This window comes from Syngnathus acus, chromosome 15, assembly GCF_901709675.1.
Source record: "Syngnathus acus chromosome 15, fSynAcu1.2, whole genome shotgun sequence".
In the NCBI taxonomy this organism is placed as follows: Eukaryota; Metazoa; Chordata; class Actinopteri; order Syngnathiformes; family Syngnathidae; genus Syngnathus; species Syngnathus acus.
The window spans coordinates 823,193-842,750 of record NC_051100.1 but is presented as its reverse complement, the minus strand read 5'-3'; the positions used below and the strand labels follow the sequence as shown (position 1 = coordinate 842,750).

The window sequence follows — 19,558 nt, the reverse complement described above, 5'->3', positions numbered from 1 at the left end:
TTGGATCATAACGTAAAGCAATGTTTGGTGCACGTCCATCAATCCAGCCCTCCTGAAGATTCTCTTCTGTTTAGCAAGCAGCGCGTGTTCCTTGCACTTTGATTTGATGAAGTACTTCATCAATCACAATCCAGGCAGATCATTAGAGCTTGTGAGAATGACGAGAGCAGCAAAAACATCTAGTGCAGATTGCTCCGGCTCACCCCTCCAAACTTTAATTACACTTCAGATAGGCATTTATCAGAGACATGCAGTGACAAGAGACTCGATCAATTGTAGCCACTTGTCAGCATTGGGCTCTCCAAATGACTTATCTTAAAGTTCAGTGTCTGTGTCCCGAAGCGTGTGAAGAATAGTTCGTCTCCAAAGTTGCCTAGTATGAGACGCCACAAAAGGGAATGCTACTTTTGTGAATACTTGATGAGCTGTTCAACTCCAATAGGCTACTCGCAAGGGAATGAAAGGTTATGGGAGGAATTGTGTTTTTGCGTTATACATGCCAGGGAAGATGACCCCATATCAGTCAGGGTCACTGCCATCACTTTTGTACAAAAAGGAAAGTGTACAGTGCTTGGACTACATTTTCATCTGGTATGCAAGTGCCCCCTGCTGAGCAAAAGGGAGAATTCCCTGAGCGAGGTTTGCTTTGTCTCCTGCCATCAAATCAAATGGAACACACAAACAATTGCGTGGTGGGGGGCATATACGGGCAAGCCGCCCCCCAGGTGATTTACACAGCTACGTAAATGAATCCAAATCTAAGGACGCTCCTTCAGTGTCCAAAGCCATTCGAGTACTTCTCCAGCTGTACTTCAACAGCTGTGATCCAAGGGACCCATTTCCATGCATTAACATCTCCTTTCCACAACACCTCTGCTGCAACAGAAGGCAAAAAAACAAATCACACCGGCATGCCGGAAACATTTCAAAGAACAATTTATTATCAAGATATCAAACAAGACAGAGAAGTGGGATAGTTCATTTGATCACTTAGTGTGGGTGTGTGCTGGCAGATGTTTTTCCATTTTGCCTTATTGTGTAAAAGCAATTAATAACCAGTCAGCAGAAACTAGAGAAGACAAATCTAGAAATGGAGGAGAGGCTTTCAATGTCAGTTCTGTAAAGTGCTTGAGGCCTCATTTGGACCTTCTGCCTGGCTGCCTGCCTGGCTGCCTGCCTGGCTGCCTGCCTGGCTGCCTGCCTGCCTGCTTGCCTGCCTCCTTTGAGTACTACTTATGCCACGGTGCTTTATTATTGCCAATTGAAGGTGCGCTTCACCAGCCGAAAGAAGGTTCTGTTGTGCTCCTGCAGGTAAGAACGAAGTTGTTGGAGAACAGTACTGTTGACCACAGGGTGCGGGCGGCCCTTGGACTCGTGCAGACATCGCTCTCGACCGTCGCTTCGAATACAGTAAAATCCCTTCGTCTGATTGAAGTAGAAGTTGGAGGCGACTATCCTGGGAGGCAAGTTGAGGAAGCGCTCCACTTTTTGAAGCTCTGGCAAGGGGTCGTGAATAAGCAAATCCCCATCCACGATATGAATCTGTTCCAGAGGGAAATGATGCAGCCAATTGCGCATGTGAATATCGTACAGGCTCCTCTGAATGGCCTTGTAGCGGGTATTCAGGGCCCCGTTTCGTACCAGAAGGTTCTCGATGGCCTGCACCGGTTTGTGGTTCTCCAGACGGTTGAAGTACACCTGGGTGTAGTCCGAGACCACCCGCTCGGCCGGGTCGCGGAGGATCAGGAGCAGCTTCATGGATGAGTTCATCGTGCAGATGCGTTGGGGCGCAAGAGTGGACGTGAAGTATCCCGGGGTCTTCTCCATGGTTATCTGGTGCGGGTACGAGTAGGGCATCAGCTCACGGTACCACTCTACGCCTTTGGCGTAGTTCTCGTCCCAGTCGAAGAAATGCACCTCGGTCGCGGCGGCGGCCACCTCGGGATGGATGTCGAGCATTTCCAGCAGGGCTCTCGTACCTCCTTTGCGTACCCCGATTATAATGCTCTGCGGGGCTCTTTTGCTAGTCCCCGGCGGAGGAGACGAGGCCACGTCTTGGTCGTTGTCGGTAAGGTCTCTTCTGTTCAAACTAAAAGCCGCCTGAGGTGGGGCAGCAAACGTTTGGAGAACCAAAAGGAAGGCGGATGCCAGGAGGCAAGCCATGGTGATTGGCAGGAGAGTGGAAAATAATGGTGGAGAACACAAAGTTGTGATTTAGCTGTAAAGCAGATCTGTCTCTCTGGGCTCGGTGCTAACAAGAGCAGTGGAAAGTGCAGGTTTTATCAGCCATGGATTTTGAACAGCGGGAGAAGAAATTGTAGGCGATCCACAGCACATCTGTAGAGTAAAAAAAGGAAAGAGAAAAAAAGAAGAGCTTTTAGGTTTGACATGAAATGCCGGCTGCTGCGGGATGAATGTCTGTCTTATGTGGAAGTGGCAATTTCTTCATTGGCCTGAAAATCCTGCAATCCAGCCCTAAATACAATCCGTGTCTCCTGGAAGTGTATAGGTAGGATGCTATCTATTCACCTTTCTCTGAGACTCCTTCGTCATCTTTCATCCAATCTTATTCACTGTATCAAGCCATTTTTTATTGATTATGTAATTTCTCTGGCTGAGAAATGTCCAACAATGCAGCTCGTTAGGCGACATAACCGGAGTATGCAAGAATGGCTGAAGGCCTGCTGAGTGCTTTGTCTTTCTTTACCAGGCCTGAATCAATACTCCAATCAATACACATGCTGCCGGATTGCCTTCATATCAATGATGCTGAGACACACAAAGACACATTTAGCGCAGGAAATCAGATGAGTTCCCACTTCTAGGAGACTTTGATTTCCTCGAAATGGCAAGAAAGCTCAATAGAAGCCAGCGCAATCAGCTTTTGTTTTCTGACATTAAATCAGATTAATTATACGTGGCCATGGCCAAGTAAAAAAATGGAAAAGCTTTTTTTTAATGATTGTTATTTTTATTTTGTGAACCTACCTTGATAAGAACATACATCTGATAATATATCATGTTTTCTTGCTTTAGTAAAACATCTTTCTTTACCCAGGGAGAAAGAAAGAAAAAAAAACGGAATATGTATATCATTTCAAATCCGTTCCTTAAAAGCATCTTGAGAAAAACAAGCCGGGCCTGACAGTGCTAGTCAAAACAAAAAACCTGGTAAGGTCATCTTCACAAACAAAGATACTGCTTGCATGGGAACTGATTTTTAGAAACATCTGCACATCTGATAGTTAGTTCTACCTCCAATATACGTACTCTTGAGGAGAGAGTGTTCTACTTTTGTCGTTCATGCAGCAGTTAGGATAAAAAAAGAATTGTCAGTCCAAACGGTTTTATTGCCGCAAAATAGAGATGTGTAAATTGTTAAAATGATAACAGCCCCTTTCTGTCACATATGTCAAGAGCACGAAAATGGCTTCCGAGAAAGCCTCGGGAGAGCATTAAATATCGTGTCAATTTTAAATGCAGTTTAAAACTTGAATGCATTCAAAAAGGTGGTTTAATCTTTCAACCGTTCAACTTTCTTTGTGTGCGTGCGTGCGGACAGCTCATTCTATAATAACCATTGACGCTCACATCTCCGTACTTTTGTACAGACTTTTCAATGAACCTAACTTCTTTTTGCAACTGTGCCAACTGTCCCAACTCCTGTAAACGAACCACTACACCATCAGTGATTATTTGATCATGACAAAACAATCTGGAAATCTGCGCAACATTTCTACATCGATAGTGTTTTCAAATTCAATTCTATTTATAATCACAAAGAACACAATACACAAGATATTTTCCTACAATGCCAACAGCGGCCATTGGATTCTTGGAATTTTTCAAGCACACAAAGGCGTGAGCTGTGCATTTGATTTGCACGTGGCCTCAGTGTAGGTCTGGCCCCAACAGGTGGACTGGAGAGAGCCAGCGCACCGTGCCTACAGAAGCAGTGGGAGGGAGGCCTTTATATGCTGTGACAGGCGCTTCTGCCTGTCAGCCATTCCATGGCCAAGCGCTGCCAAATCCAATGCTAACAGCTCAGCAGCTTTACAAGCTCCCTGTCTCATCCAATCGCAGTCGGCTCACAGAACACCACCACCTGGAAGGTGTTATTGTTTCACACTACAATGTCTCTTATTGCTTTAATCAGCACTTGATGCATATCCCTTCCAGCTAGCCGTTGACAGCTATACTGTCTGGCAGATCACTGAACCGAGTTTATTTCGACACAGGTGAGAATATACAGCAATGTTAGTTGTCGATGACAAAGAATGAATAGTAGATGCCTGTGGGTTGTTTGATGTTGTCTATTGACTTTTTGTGTTCAAATTGCTTAAAGGGGTTCACACTATCAATGTCAGTGTTAGTACATAAATGGCATATAAAGCCAAAGTGTGGAAATATAGCTGTAGTCTACAGAAATGAACATTCGAGACCGCAAAATCCCCCGGGACTCATTGTTGCAAAGCAGTTTTCAGTTTTTATGCCCAACATATTGAGAATAAACCACCAGAGAACTGCAGAACTGCTGCAATTTGCAGCTTGTAATTTCTTTGTTTACCACTGCCTTTGATTAAATCACCTTTGAGTCTGCACAGTAACTTTAACAGATGAGTTTTATGTGTGTTATTGTCTTCTGCTAGCTTTTATATTCTATATAACTTTATTTAATTATCTTTTGAAAAATCTTTCATAATGCTATTTTTTTTTATATGGCTGTTGACAAATGACAAAATTGTCACATAAGAAGAGATTGCAAAGCCTCTGTGGTCACTGTGCTCAATTTACACGGCACAAGGCATAATGTCGGAGAAATTGCTTGATGATCAAATGTGTTTTCCATTCACCCCCAAGGACTCAATACACAATCTCCACTATATACATGCAAATCACACAATTTCACGTAGCTGCGCCATCTAATGAGATCCGATAAAAGAGTTACATTCATGAAAAATAAAATAAAATTGGACCATTACGGAGATAACTATGCTCACTTTTGATGTTTATTATTTATGAGAGTGTAGTTTGCATAACTTGCATACGGAATGCAGTGACTTCTACTTTCAGGTTATGGTGCAGTACGCAAAACAAGGTGCAATGTGCTAAAGTGTGAAATGCACTTCTCAAACAATTTGAGCCATATCGATCAACGTGACCCCCATTGGAGATCCCTGAATTTTATTTTATTTGTTCACTTTTTCTGTGATATCCGGAACATTATTGAAAATTCGAAATCACAAATCCAACTAATTGTCCTCTGCCACTTGAGCTGATGATTGTAGCTCAGCAGAGCAGTATTGGCTCATTTTTATGAAGGCTTTAAAAAGTTGTCTGCCATCAGAGCAAAAGGGCTGACTAAAAGGACAGTCTATTCATTATATGGCAAAAGACATTTGAAGACAGCTCCGCAGGTTTACTGCGCCGCAGGGGGTGGATTTCCTCTAATTAACCCAAACAGCAGGCTCTATACATCTTTGGAACAAACTCTTTCATATTCTGCCATCAAATGTGGCAAACAGCAGGTATTGTACAGCATTAATGGCCGCTCATTAAGAGCGCTAGTACAAAATAATTACAACAACAAAGAGGGTTGATTCCAAAGAGATCATTTTTGCTCTCTCTATTTACACACATGAACGTTACAATAATTCATTATTGTGACAGTTTACGCCTGAATTTACATTTTAAATAGGGACAAGGTTAAGATGCTTTATCACTGACATGCTGATTCACTGGCTGGCCGAATATGAGCTTTTTCCGCACAAGACAATGGGGACCTTAACTTTCTAGTATCTTGCCCAGCATTTTAGCTCCCCCTCTAGAATCCTTTGTCCACCAGTAACTTAGCGGAATGCGTCGACGTAACATCATCTATTCTCAAACAAACAGATCTGAATTTAAATGTGGTCATCCGTGACAGCCCAAACGCACACATCCATTTGAATGTTTCAAAGCAACACCTTGACCTCCCTCCCTCCCTCCACGATTGCGGCTTTGCTAAAAGCCCTGCCACGCAGTGAAGGATCAATGGGTGTGTTCAACCCATCTGAACTAATGACTATTATTAGAGACATTTTGTGCGATGAAGCAAATTGCAGAAAACAAAAGGACAGATCTAGGAGAGAACATCAAATAACTCAGCATGTTTTCAAGACATTCTTTCTACATGAGACTTATTCAATCCATGTACGCTCCTCCAGAGCCACCTGCTGGAGGAGCATCACACTTTCGTAAGAGGAACAAGTCCAAAAAATCCAAATTTGGTGTCCTCACAAAATGGGATCTGCATCCTCATGTGAGAGGAGGTCTTTGTTATGAATTTAAAGAGCGAGTAATGTGTCATTTGCTTATAGAGACTCCCGTGGCCCCGCAAGCTAATTATAGCATTTTATCTGTGATCTGCTAAACACTGAATTAAACCTTCACAGTACAACAGCCTTTTCAGCACTTTCTTCCCGCAAAGTGGTTTCACTCGGAACGCTGTCACTTCCAATTATCAGTGCGTCGACCCGCTGCACGAGTGCAGACCACGGGTGCTGAAGCTGATGCCTTCTGCCTCCTTAACATATCAGTCAATTCACATGATGAACAAAAGCTAGTTTCAAACATACATTGCTTATCAAGCTACCTGGGGCAAGCAATTGCCGGGCCTAAGACTCGCCCAGAGTTGTGTTTTGGTCATTACCTAGGACATTACAAGAAGGTATTCAATCACTGAGTTGCCTGATAATCATCGGTGAGCTTGCTGCATCCGGTAAAGCTTTCCCCTACAATGAGATCGGAATCAGTCGCCTCTTCACGTAAATAATGCACAACTAATTTCTCTCGGCCAGATTAAAGATATTCTTGCAACGCCTTTCTAGGTCTCGAGTAAACTAATCGCCTTTTAATCTATTGTAAAAGAAGCAGAGAATCAAATAGCTTTATCAATCATGAAATAGACTCAACCTATATGTGTGTGTGTGTGTGTGTGTGTGTGTGTGTGTGTTCACAGCAAAATGACTATTTTCGGCCTCATTAATAGTGAGCCGCAAAAGTGAGAATCAAACGCTGACTGTCAAAAGTAGCAATGTGTATTGGGAGTTATTCTTATGTTCACTTGAAAGAAAGCGCACATGAATGATCAATTTAATTAACTGTCAATTACTCATTGTTAGGGACTAATTATCATTTACTCATTGACTGCACGGGCAGTAAGAACTCACAGAATTGAGACAATGCTTGTGAGTATCTGCAGGTGGGAAAGCCATGACAATTGAGATTTTAGTTACAACTGTTCCCAAACTGAAAATTGGCAAACCTTTTTCTTTTTCTTTTTGCAAACACCTCTTAAATCCACATTTTAATCCCATCCTTCCTTCCTTCCTTCCTTCCTTCCTTCCTTCCTTCCTTCCTTCCTTCCTTCCTTCCTTCCTTCCTTCCTTCCTTCCTTCCTTCTTTCTTTCTTTTGTAGACAAACCCCCTAAAACTCTGCCATTGTACAAATACGTTTGAACTTAACTATATCTTGTTTGTGTTGCCCAAACTACAACTGCTGTGTAAATTTCAACAACATCAACTTGGAAAGCCTGGCTGGCTTTGGCAGCCGAAAATTCCCATTGGAAGGCAGATATCAGCCATCAGCCAGTGTTTTCCTGCCATCACAAATATGTGCTGTGGGCTGCCAAGCACTGATGTGATCCAACACTGCTCTGCAAGGAGCCACGTAATGCTATGTTCAACTTGGAGCTCATTTCCTGTTTTTGCATGCGTCGGCGTAAAAAAAAAACACACACACACAGTCAGTTAGAAGTCATTCTGCAGCAGGGGCAGCAGCAGGGAATGGCTTGCATGTTTTGGGGAAATATACTTCATGGAAGATGCAGTGCATTCACAAACAAAGCATGCCAGGTCGTGATGGTGATGGTGCACAGAGCTGCAACGACGGATAACACACACACACACACACACACACACCGTTTAGAAGAGATTCCTAAATTTGGAATATTTAGATATCTGCTTTGCTGTCACATTTTCTTTTAAATATGGCCTTGACCTTCGCAAGAATGAAGTTATACCTCATCTGCATAAGTCATTTCAGTTGCTGCGTGCTATTCAACAAAAATCAGGCCGGCTAAGGTGGAAAAGTAGCTCTGCATGATAACAATATGCTTTGGAGGTAATCCTGATAAATTGTACTCTAAATCAACAGCAGCATAAATGATGCCTGCCTGAATATAGAAGGAAAACACCTTACAGGGGAGTAAAATCACTTATCTCCATGCTTGACTTAGAGTAGCTTGCAATTTCCTACTGGCCTGGCAAATAAGATCTTAGCAAAGTGTTTATCTAGGATAACAATCTCTTGCTCCATTTCTTACCTTCCGCTCTGGTGACAAATGCCTTGGGAGTCTCAAATTCACTATCTGGGTGCCCACCAAGAAATGACAACTCTCCCCGTTACATCGGTGCCAATGTCACAACATCAGCGTGTTTCAATACAGCCTCATTTGCATAGTGACAACAACCACACGATCTTCATGATAAAAACTGTTGACATTTCTACAAGTCAAGTGAAATATGACCTGATATTTTTCTGATATATTTTTATCGTGGGCTTACGTAGTATATGTTGATTTTTTATATTATTATTCTTAAGTGATGACTGGTCCCATTCCCATCCCAAGCTTTTAATTGGCCCAAAGCTACAGCAGTGAGGGAGGCATCATTTGTTCTATTGCCCATATGTGTACTTCAGATTTTAAAATGTCACAAGATACGTGTTACTTGAGAAAAAGTTGGGGCTCCAGAACATTTGGTAACTCAGGGAACATGCTCTTGTCTCTGATCTTCAGGCACAAGTGTTTGGCCTGAGAAAAAGCAGCACTCCCCCATAGCTTTCTCTTCCCACCAGGGGAGGACTTTTAACAAGCCTCCGAGTTCTGTACTGGAGGAAAAATGAACTATCTGCCTACCTCAGCGTACCTCTGGCAGCTTTGAAAGTAATCCCACCATACAATTGTAATATCTGGTGGGGGGGGGGGGGGGTAACTGTCTGGAAAGTAACGACAATATCTGAACATCTGCCATCCTCACTATGTGACAGAACCAGGTTGAGGAGACAGAGGGAATAAAACATTGTGCCATTTCAGCAGGGTGACTTTCATAACAGAAAGAGAATCATCTGTGCAGACCTGATGCTCAACCCGCAAGCAGCCTACATAAGGCTAATGAGGGTGTAGTATTATTTTCCCCCAAAAGAAACAAGACAGTACAATGGATTATTTGGGTGTCAAAATGATGCATGAAGCCAATGCCAAAGATGTGGGAGCTTTTTGGTTGCACGCTTGGTTCTTCATGAATATGTCATCAGTCACTCCTCCTCTGCCTCCACGGCCCTGTAAAACCAACCAACCAACCAACCAACCAACGTGTTTATGGGAGATAAGAGGCAAAGGAGGTCGCAGGTCCAATAAGTCCTTTTATCACCCCACGTTTCATGGCTGAATTTGCTGAAGAAGAATTCTTAATTAGAGAAGTTTGCGAGCCGGGCGTCAAGGGTCTACTGGGGAAATAAAGCAGATCACCAATAGGATATTGCTTGTGGGCCTGCCATGAAAGCTTTGGAGAATGTTACCATATATTTTGGGGCAAAATCATTGCTTCACTAGTAGTGGAATTACAGCTGAGTAGCTCATTTGGTAGGTTGAACTGCATGTAGCATCGCTTTGTCTTCTGCGCATGCTCTTGCGCTATCCACAAAGAATCTTAGTACAGCCTAACTTGGATATCCTGATTTTTCTGCAGTGGAATGGCCTTGAGAAGAAAAGAAGTCAAGCTAAGGCTTAAAGATTCAAATGGAATATAAAATGAGAAAAGCCATTTGTGTCTGCGTATCTTGGTAACGTGAACACGCTCATTTCCGCATTCAGCTGTGGAAAGGCTAAACATTGTGATCTATTTTCAGTGGTGTCCACATACTACGTATTGTACATTTTGGGGACAGCTGATCCATTATTAACAATATTATGGTGTTGAATGGACACAAAGTCTCCAGTCCATCCTGTCACCAAGACATGGAAGGAGAGGAGAGGAGAGGAGAGGAGAGGAGAGGAGAGGAGAGGAGAGGAGAGGAGAGGAGAGGAGAGGAGAGGAGAGGAGAGGAGAGGAGAGGAGAGGAGGGACAGGAGAGGACAGGAGAGGACAGGAGAGGACAGGAGAGGGGCGTGGTCACAGTCCTCATTTCTGGTGGGCGCTTTCAAGGTCGTTTGTCATCTACTGATTTCTCCAAAATTAAAAATACAAGCTAACTTCCGTTTTGAGATTGATTGAAAAATAAAAATGTATCATCTTGGCCAGATGATTTCTTTAACTTTGATTGTATTGCATAAATGTCATGGAAATGGAGCTTTTGGTCCCAGTGTAAAACACAGCAAATGCAAGCAATGATGGCTGAGACGAGCTCAGCTTTAATTGAACAATGTTGTTATCTGAACATTGATCTTATGCATACCGTGTGAGAAAATGAGCAATTTAATTACATTTTTCTCCGCATAGGGGAGGAGGCTCTGTAAATTTAAAAAAAAAAAAAAGGAGAATAATGAAGACTCTGTATATAAAGTATCAACTTTGGAGCTCTAGTGGTGCTTATAATTTTGCTGTATATTGTTGCCAAACATACAATTTGAGCGACTTACTAAAGATAAGCAAGATATTATACATTGTCTACATTGGTGAATGGAAACGTGTACGGAAAATGAAGGAAGAAGTTTATAAAGTAATCCTCTCGCCAAATTAAGCAACATTCATTTAGACAGGACTTGTTTTGGCTTTGGCTGATTTGATCTCTATCCCAACACTCACCAGGCTCCATTAGCATTAGACAAAGATGATCTGAAAATGGATGATTAACCTTTGTAATCCTACTTGTAAATTGAAAAACACAAAGGTGCATTTGAATGATTGCTGAAAACTGAAACGGGATAGTGCTTGGCTGGATAATGAAGACAGCTCAGGTATTTTTTTTGTTTTCATGCAACATACTTGAGTGGCAAAAGGATGGCAGTAATTGCTGTCCACATTTTGAAAAGAGCCATAAATTACCTGCGGAAGTGAGTGCTTGTCATTGTTTACATGACTTTATTAAGGAGCAATCAGACATTAATAAGTCGCTTCTCCTTGTTTAACTCCAACTCAGGAGATAATTGTGTCATTTACTAGCCAATGACTTTGCAAGGACTCTGAACTTTTGGAGGGTGACTTGCATTGAATCATAGGCCAGCATAGCTCAAACTCAAAATATCAAATAAATAGCTCTGATGACTCCATACGTCTCTCCATAGTGGAACGATAGGATTGGATGCACTCGCATCTTTGAAATAAAACAAGGTTTGCAGTTCCGACTCAGCTTCGATCTCAGAACCTTTCATCTGTGAGACAGACAAAGTTAGCATCACTTTGATTTGTCGATTGATTAGTGTGTTTTGAAATGACAAAAACCCACCGGAAGTGCCGAAATAGTGGTACCTTGTGACATCGAAAGCCATAGCTCATCCTTTCTTTGCTCCAGACCTCCAAAGTAGATCACACCTTGGACCATGTAATCTTATCGTGGCTTATTAAGCGCTCAACATGAGCCGAAACTGCTTTGGAAACTCACTTGAAAGGTGAAATGACATTACTCTACTGTAAATTGGAGAAGTACTTTGCAAGCTGCTTATCAAAGCACTGCGATTAAAGCTGCTGCAAAATTCCAAAACTGCACTAGGCTGGCACGGCAAAGGCAGATGTGCTGAACGGCACCGCTAAAAATGATGACTTTAATTGATTTGATAGTCAGATTGCTTTATGCTATCACATTTATTCACGTAGCAGCAAATGAAGTGTTTGTAACTAGCTATATTGGCTGGCTCAGATTCATGTTGCCCTTGAAAATGCCCCATTTGTGCCACGGGGCCCTGAAAGCTGCACAGTGTGTTCCAGTGTGCTACTAATGTTTCATAATTGCCATGTTCACCTCTTTGATGAGCTTAATGCGAGAAGAGGTGGAGTGCAGTATTATTACCATGGCTTGCCTGCTTGCATGCAAAAAACCAAATAGCTACAAGGATCAAAAATAAAAATTGAGAAGAACTACCACAGCTCATTATGAGCAACGGTAAACGTGGTAAACAGCCACTTCACACACAATGTTGATTCACAGAAACAGCACAAAAGCATGATTAGGAGATTAACGTGAGAATGCCAATATGGAGCTTAAAATGGCAATACCAACGTCTGTGCTTCTTCCATTATCCCTCATAATGTTATTGCAAAAAAACATTTCAGTTTGACCTTTTCATGTCTTACACTTTTTTGGTGGAATTTGTCAACATTTTGTCATGACCAGAGGCATAGTTGTATTACAAACTAAAAATAAACACTCTGTATCCCCAAAATATCTGCAACATGCATTTGTTTTAGCCAGTCATCATTGCTTAGCAGATGGAAAAGTGACAATCACAAGATTGAAAGCTTCGAATAGAAACACGCACTTGAATTTAGTTCTTCCTCTAAGACAAGGTCTGTCTATAGTCAAAAATAGTTTGAAAATGTTTGAAAAATTAATTCAAGGTTTACTTTGAGCCGTAATCAGCTTTGAGGTGGAAAATTGGGAGGGCATCATCTCACCAAACCTCAAACAAGACAAAGACTCTTCTTCAGGACAACGGAGAGCTCCCAACACTGCCACTGCCTAAACAGAGCAATTTTAGCACCTGGCACAAGTTGATTTCTATGTCTTTATTTTTTTAAAGTATATATGTATACATGCTTCTCTAACCTCCTGCCGAATAAACTATTGATTGAGTGAGGAGCTCTTTTTAAGATGCAATTACATCCTGAACAAAATGTCACTTTGTAGCTCCAAAAACTAAGCTCAAAGGTTCATTTACAAATACGTCTGCAAAATGAATTCATTACTGTCGTCAGCAGGTAAACGAAGAACACATTTCACCAACTTGAATCTCATCATCATCCTCATCATCTGCTTTTCTTGGCTTTGTGAAAGTGCACACGAGCGCCCACACAGTCGCAAGCAGTATTTACAGCTTGGCCTTGGAGGGGCATCGGAATCAAAACAAATCTCTCCTCTCCTCGAGACAGGGTCGCCATCTCCCCCTGGAAGAGACAGCCACCATTTATCTAGCAACTGTGACACCTCTCGGACATGGAAAACCGCAGACAGGTGGCCAGCAAAGCAAATGAATAAATACCCTAATCCATCATCAGACGATGATGAGGCTTTATTTAACCTGATACATGATGTAGTACCGGAATGTAAAAATATGGCCTCGCACGCATTTGCACTATTGTTTATTTTTAGGACGTTTCACTTGGGTCGAGTTTCTGAGTGTGTTTCTGTTTTCTGAATCGTCACATATCAAGTTGTTAAAAGCTGGAGTCGGAATGTGCCCTAAAGTCTGAGCTGAGGCCTTTGTTGATGAAGACGCAGCACCCAAGCAAGAGTGTGCGACAGCGCCAATACTGCTTTTGATGCGCGGCACATGGCGGATGCGAGGCTGTAACTGATGTACAGCATATGGACAAAGGTCTTAGCGCCACACATTTCCGCCTGCTGCACTCTCATGAATTATGGAATTCAGCACAAATATGCAAATCTGGGCATTAGCCTAGTTATACCGCTGTACTGTAACTTACAGCGACTTATTTATTATGTATGAAGCGAGTATCGGAGTGAGAGGTCCTGGCAGTCGGCTTCCTTCAGATGCACACTTTCACATCTTGATGGCGCATAAATAGCAGGAGCGGTACATTGCTTCGAATCGCAAGCTTCTCTCCACTCCCAGGAACAATTAGAGCCTGACTCCACACTCAATTGCCAAGCTACTTAAAATAACAATGGCTTGCACTGGATTTGGAAGCCTGGAAGATACATAGGGAATAAGTCTGCAGTTGGTGCTAATCCTCTAATTTCCCCCCACAAGGCTGATGTTAAATGCGATCAGCGATGAGTCGAGGGAGGCGGGATGGAGAATGGAGAACATGACAACTTAGAACACACCCCGCCATCCATGCAGATTCATTCATTTCACCTTGCATTGTGGGAAATATCATCAGGGTTGTCAACAAGCTCATTCAAGAAGTCAGTCTGCTGCTGCGGCTGCTGCTGCTGCTGCTGCTGCTGCTGCCGCTGCTGCTGCTGCTGCTACTGCCCAGTGCTGAAATTATACACACAGCAAGCTGCAGGCTCAACGCCTAATCAAATAAATCCTGCAGCTTTGAGACAAACGGAGCTATAATTAGCTCCGGTCAGTCAGTCAGTCAGTCATTAAGCTCAAGACAGCGGATGACTCGCGTTAAACAAGAAGTCGGGAGATTTTCGGTACCCCGTACTCGGGAGACGAGAATGAATTGCAGCTGGCGGTCATGCAAAATAGGCTCTGATGCAAAACCATCATTGTGACAGGCAAATGTAGGCAAACCGTGTACAAATATGCAACATGCCTGCACTTCCTCAATACATGTAGACTTTGTACACAGATGTTATACAAACTATCTTTATGGCAGTAATAATAATAATCTATTTTATTTCTCATACACTTTACATGTCAAAGAAACCTCAAAGTGCTATGGGCCACTTAAAGAGCTTTCTGTCTTTTTAGGCAAATGTGTTATCGTGATAGAAATGAAACTAAAAGTCTTCTACTAATATGAGCAGATGAATGACTATTTCCCATCATCATTATGTCAACAGTATGTACAATGCACCCGCCGCAGCAATGGACTTGGGAAAACAATGGCAAGTCCTGCTGCGACGGACTTCAAATTTATGAGTTGTAATAAAAATGCTGTTATTTCAAGAAAACAGCAGAGTGAAATTTATTGTTTAATTTTCAGCCAGTTATTGTTAAGAGCATATAAAAAATGTAGACTTTATGTCTGTATTTCAAGTGCAGCATTTTTTATTTTATTTTCACCTCAATTTTATAGAATGCCTACCAAGCAGCTGGAATTTACACAGATGTTAAAAGAAGCTTTTCAACTTGTTTTGTTTCCGGGTTTTCCCCAGGCTAAAGTCTTCTTCCACTGAGTGTCCCACTAGTTCCTAGTCCCACTAGTTCCGACTCTTTGTTCTTCTACTCTTTATTTACTATTCTATTTTAACACTCATGCTCAGCCAGTCTTCTTTGACCCACATTATTCACAGCAACAAGCTCATATTAATGGCGTTTCTCTCATTGGCCCAGTTGTGGTGATGGCAACTGATCAAACAGTGACCAAGATAGGATTTTACAACTGGGGGGACCACCATCGTGCAAGAGCTCCAATAGAGAGAGAGAGAGTCAGCTTTATATTATAAATAGTCACTGGCTTGTGTGTTAATTATACCATACTATACAATTCTGTAGAGAACTCAGACTGTTTATAATGCCAGTAGATCTGTAAACATCCGGGGGGGGGGGGGGTTCAAGCATCTATCAACCTGCTAAAAGCGCAAAACAGTGCGAGAACGTATTAGATATCATTCACTACTCAAGAGATTTAATATTATTCAAATGATTAGGGTCCAGGTAATCGGGGGGGGAAAAAAATCATCAAGTTGCTATCAAGGTATACAAACATTTCAAATCTTACAGTATGGATCCCTTAGCACACATCCAAAGCCAAGATCAATTGAAAGGTCAGCATGATTTCTATATTGCTCAACGTTAAGTTGCCTGCAAACGGAATCATTCAGTGTTGAGCAAAAAGGCCTTTTGTTGTTCTTTCATGAGAAATCTTTTTCCCCTCCTTGATGAATAAACCAACATGCCTCAGACACTCGCATGCAGAGAATTAAAAAAAAGCTCAAGAATTAATTAACATTTTAAACAAATATCACTGTGTGCCTCAGCTAATCGTGTTCATTCCTTAATTGAACAAACAAAGCTTCATCAAATATTAATTCCACTTCCTTGTAATTTTCAATTGCGCTTGATTAGAAAAAAAACATTGCGAGGGAGGGACTCATGTTGTTTTGGTTTGGCTATATTTTGGCTTGGCTGAAGGGGAGCCAACTGGATGGGTTCCATCAAATAAACACCAAATAACTCAAGGGAAAGAGATTTTCTCATCACCTCCTCTTCTCTTTATAGCCTTGCCACAACAAGCTCTCCTCCCTCACATTATGGAGTGTAACATCCTCTCACCTAAGATCTTAATCCAGACATCCATCAAGATTGCTGGCATTTTTAACAAACGGGCTTGTTCAAATTTTTGCCAGGTGACATCAGGATGAGCTCAGTCATATGATGGGAAAGCTTGATCCGGCTTCAGTTTGTACTGCGGGGGGTGTAGCAACATTTCAAGCGTGACATCATACCAGAGTGACTGTACACAGCAACAAGCAACGGAGGACCAAATCATTTCTTCCTTCGTAAGTCAAATTTTGTATTGTTGAGGGGCGGAAAAATCTGCACATTTGGAGAGTGAAAACAACCAAAGTTATCCGTCCCAGTTTAGCTTCTAATAAACAGATGCAAGTTCATTCATTTTTGCCTTTGATTGTAACTTAATAGTTAGTTGTTTTTTTTCATGTTTATCTTAGTCAGATGAATGACACACTAATCTTCATTAGGGGGCTCGGGGGGGCCGATCTCAACTAACTTTGGGCGTGAGGAAAAGCACGCCACACTGATTACCTGTCAATCACAGCGCACATACACACTAAAGGACCATTTGTTGTTTCAAATCAATCTAGCACGCATACTTTAATGGAATCCGCACAGTAGGAGACTGAAGAAACGGGGAGAAGATGCAAACTCCACTTAGGAGGAATCAAAGCAAGTGTGAGGCAGCTCACCGCTTGTCCAACTGTGCTATCAATTCATTCCAAAATATTTTGAAATCAAAACAAATCAGAGGTCAGCCAGAGCTTTCTCCGTTCTTCCAATATACATATTCATTTTGAGATTGAAGTCACTCGATGTCCAAGGGAAAGTCATATTAACTCTGGTAATGCAGCCCAGTTGTTGCCAGAACGTTAATAACATAAAGACATGAGGCAATCAATTGGCTCGGACCAAGCATGAAATCTAATATGGGATCTACCTGTCGGTTCTTTTGATAAACTTCACCGTATTTCAGTGGTATTCCATCAGAGCATCTGCTCCAGTCAGACAATGGCTTTGCACCTTTGACAAATTCCTTCTATTCCTGAGGCACCAGCTCCCTCCCATAAGTTAACGTCGGCATGCTTCGAGTATCAAAGGTGAATTGCACAGCCTGTGGTCATTCCACTCTCATGACGTTAACACGAAGCTGTTGCAATTTCAGAACTTGGACCGAGACTGGACGCTGCAGGAGGAGTGGATCAAGGTCACTTCACCTGAAACATCAACTACTGGACAATCTCTCGAGAGGCATTTACAATGAGCTGCACAAAGCAAGCGAAAACATTTCGACTGCTTGTGTTAAGTTGTTCTTGTACGGCAGCGTGCAACTGTGAATCATAAGCACCTCATTTAGTGGCTGTGACATTTTAATTAGTAACTCAAAAGGCGAACTCCTTGGGATTTATTGCCATAACGATAAACAAAGGCTTGATCTTTTCTGTAATTGAAGATTTTAGTCTGTTCTTCGCCTAAATGAGAAATGACTCACCTGTGAGTATCGATAAGCGACAGTACAAACCGACGGCTGTTGTTTTGCGCGAGTGCGTGCGTGCGTGCGTGCGCGCGCACGAAACACCCCGCGTAGTATATATTTCACAAAGACAGAAAGGTGTGGAAAAAGTGGTTACCTCGGTGAGGATGTCAGCGCGTCTCGGCGTTTTTTGCTTTCGGGAGCGACAGATGATGAGGAGGAGGAGGAGGAGGAGGAGGAGGAGGAGGCAAGGGAAAGATGGAGATCATGGCACAGCATGGAGCGCACTTTTGCCTACCATCGCTCCACGTACACGCTACGCAAATTAAAACGTCCTTTTCTCCTGTCGCTTCTCTGATTGGTAGAAAACGCAGTTGGAAAGAGGAGTCGGCTGCTACCGCTTCTCCTTCTGACGAGCACTGACACGCGTGGAACCAGAGAGAGAGAGAGAGAGAGAGAGAGAGAGAGAGAGAGGATGGCTGAGAGGGTGGGAGGGGGCGAGTACTGTTAGGTGATCAGGTCAAGGTGCTCATGCATTTGCATATTCCGATTTTTTAAATAATGTTAAATATTTGTACAACCATGGTGTGTGTCACCCCGCCCGGGGCTTCACAGTCACCAAAGTCAACCAAATTCAAAATGATTATTTCAGATCTACAAAACTGGCTTGAAAATGGTCATCATGCTTATTTCCAACCCAAATATCTTGCAAACCTGCGAAAAAGATTTCAATATAAAAGAATTTGACACTGGCAATAAGTCCGATTCGGTTCCAGCGTGGTGTGGATTACGCCAAGGCCAATATTAGTCGCCAGCTGTGTTCATAACGTACACTATCATCGACTGTACCGCGTTGCAAAGTAAACTGTGTGCTACGCCAAGAAAAGAAAAACATGTTATACAGCAATATAATACATAACATGCTGGCAAAAGAAAACAACAATTTCAAGGTTGTCCTACTTCAGAGAGAGACAGTCAGTTGGAACATGACAAACAATTGAGCAACCACATTGCTCATGCAGACTCTTGGAAAGCGCACAATGTCTGAAGGGGTCTACGTTGGGATAAACCTCGGAGCATCCAATGAAGGGTCATTGTGTGCTGATGATATGCTGCCTGAACATAATGCCGCAGCTCCATGGCTAAAAGACATAAGGGAAGCCAAATAGAGGGCAAAGTGAAGGGTGCATTTATATTTCAGCAGCCTGGTCGGACAGAGCCAGCCAGGGATCATGGCTGATGGCTTAGAAATGGATGGGGTTTGTAGGGCATGCTGAGGGGTGGAAACTAAAATTAGATCTCCAGGACCTGCCATTGGGTGGTAAGAACCAATCAGGAATGGAAAAAAACACAGAGTTTGCATGCACAGTGATGAGTTCCTAATGCTCTAAATGACCTTTTTGATGTTGACTCTGTCTTAAGAATGCATATGCTGTATTTCAATACCCTTACGTTTTAAAATACAATTAGGTATGTTTGGAAAGAATGATATATTTACAGTCAACGCCGGTACGTTCATTTCATATCTAGTTTTGCATCTACTAATTGGTGGAACGGTACAGTCAAACAACACCAGTGGGGTGAAATCTAGTTAACATCATAGACACACTGTTCAGCTTTGTCCCATCCCAGCCTGAAAAGTGAAACACTCCTGATGATGAAATTTTCATTAAGCAGATAAAGCTGAGCATCGTTTCCGAATCCCCGGGCAGCTTGCATCAGCTTGTACAGATCGGAAAGCACACCGAGGACTGATGTCTTGTTAGCTGAGGGAACCTAATATGTTTGCAGTGGATCCTCCCTCCCTAAGGTATGCATGTAGCATAAGTCACACGCTGCTTCCAGAATCAGCCGCTCTTCTTCATCACGCCACGTCACGGTTCTTTATCTGTCAATAATGCCCCTCTGCGAGTGCTACAAAAGGCTGGGAGAGCAGACACCACGTGGG

General features: G+C 42.5%; 1 protein-coding gene across 1 annotated transcript; it reads right to left on the bottom strand.

The window, feature by feature from the left end:
* Positions 1–912: 912 nt before the first annotated feature.
* Positions 913–18,033, bottom strand: hs3st1l1 (heparan sulfate (glucosamine) 3-O-sulfotransferase 1-like1). Its single transcript, XM_037272389.1, has 3 exons — positions 17,768–18,033; positions 1,198–2,337; positions 913–1,153 (listed from the first exon to the last, which is right to left on the bottom strand). The coding sequence occupies exon 2, from the start codon at positions 2,161–2,163 to the stop codon at positions 1,252–1,254; it is 912 nt and encodes a 303-aa protein (XP_037128284.1). The 5' UTR covers positions 2,164–2,337; positions 17,768–18,033; the 3' UTR covers positions 913–1,153; positions 1,198–1,251.
* Between the last annotated feature and the right edge of the window lie 1,525 nt (positions 18,034–19,558).

What these genes read in the sequence shown, in the direction of transcription:
- hs3st1l1 (XM_037272389.1), bottom strand. Translation starts at nt 2,163, where the DNA reads ATGGCTTGCCTCCTGGCATCCGCCTTCCTTTTGGTTCTCCAAACGTTT.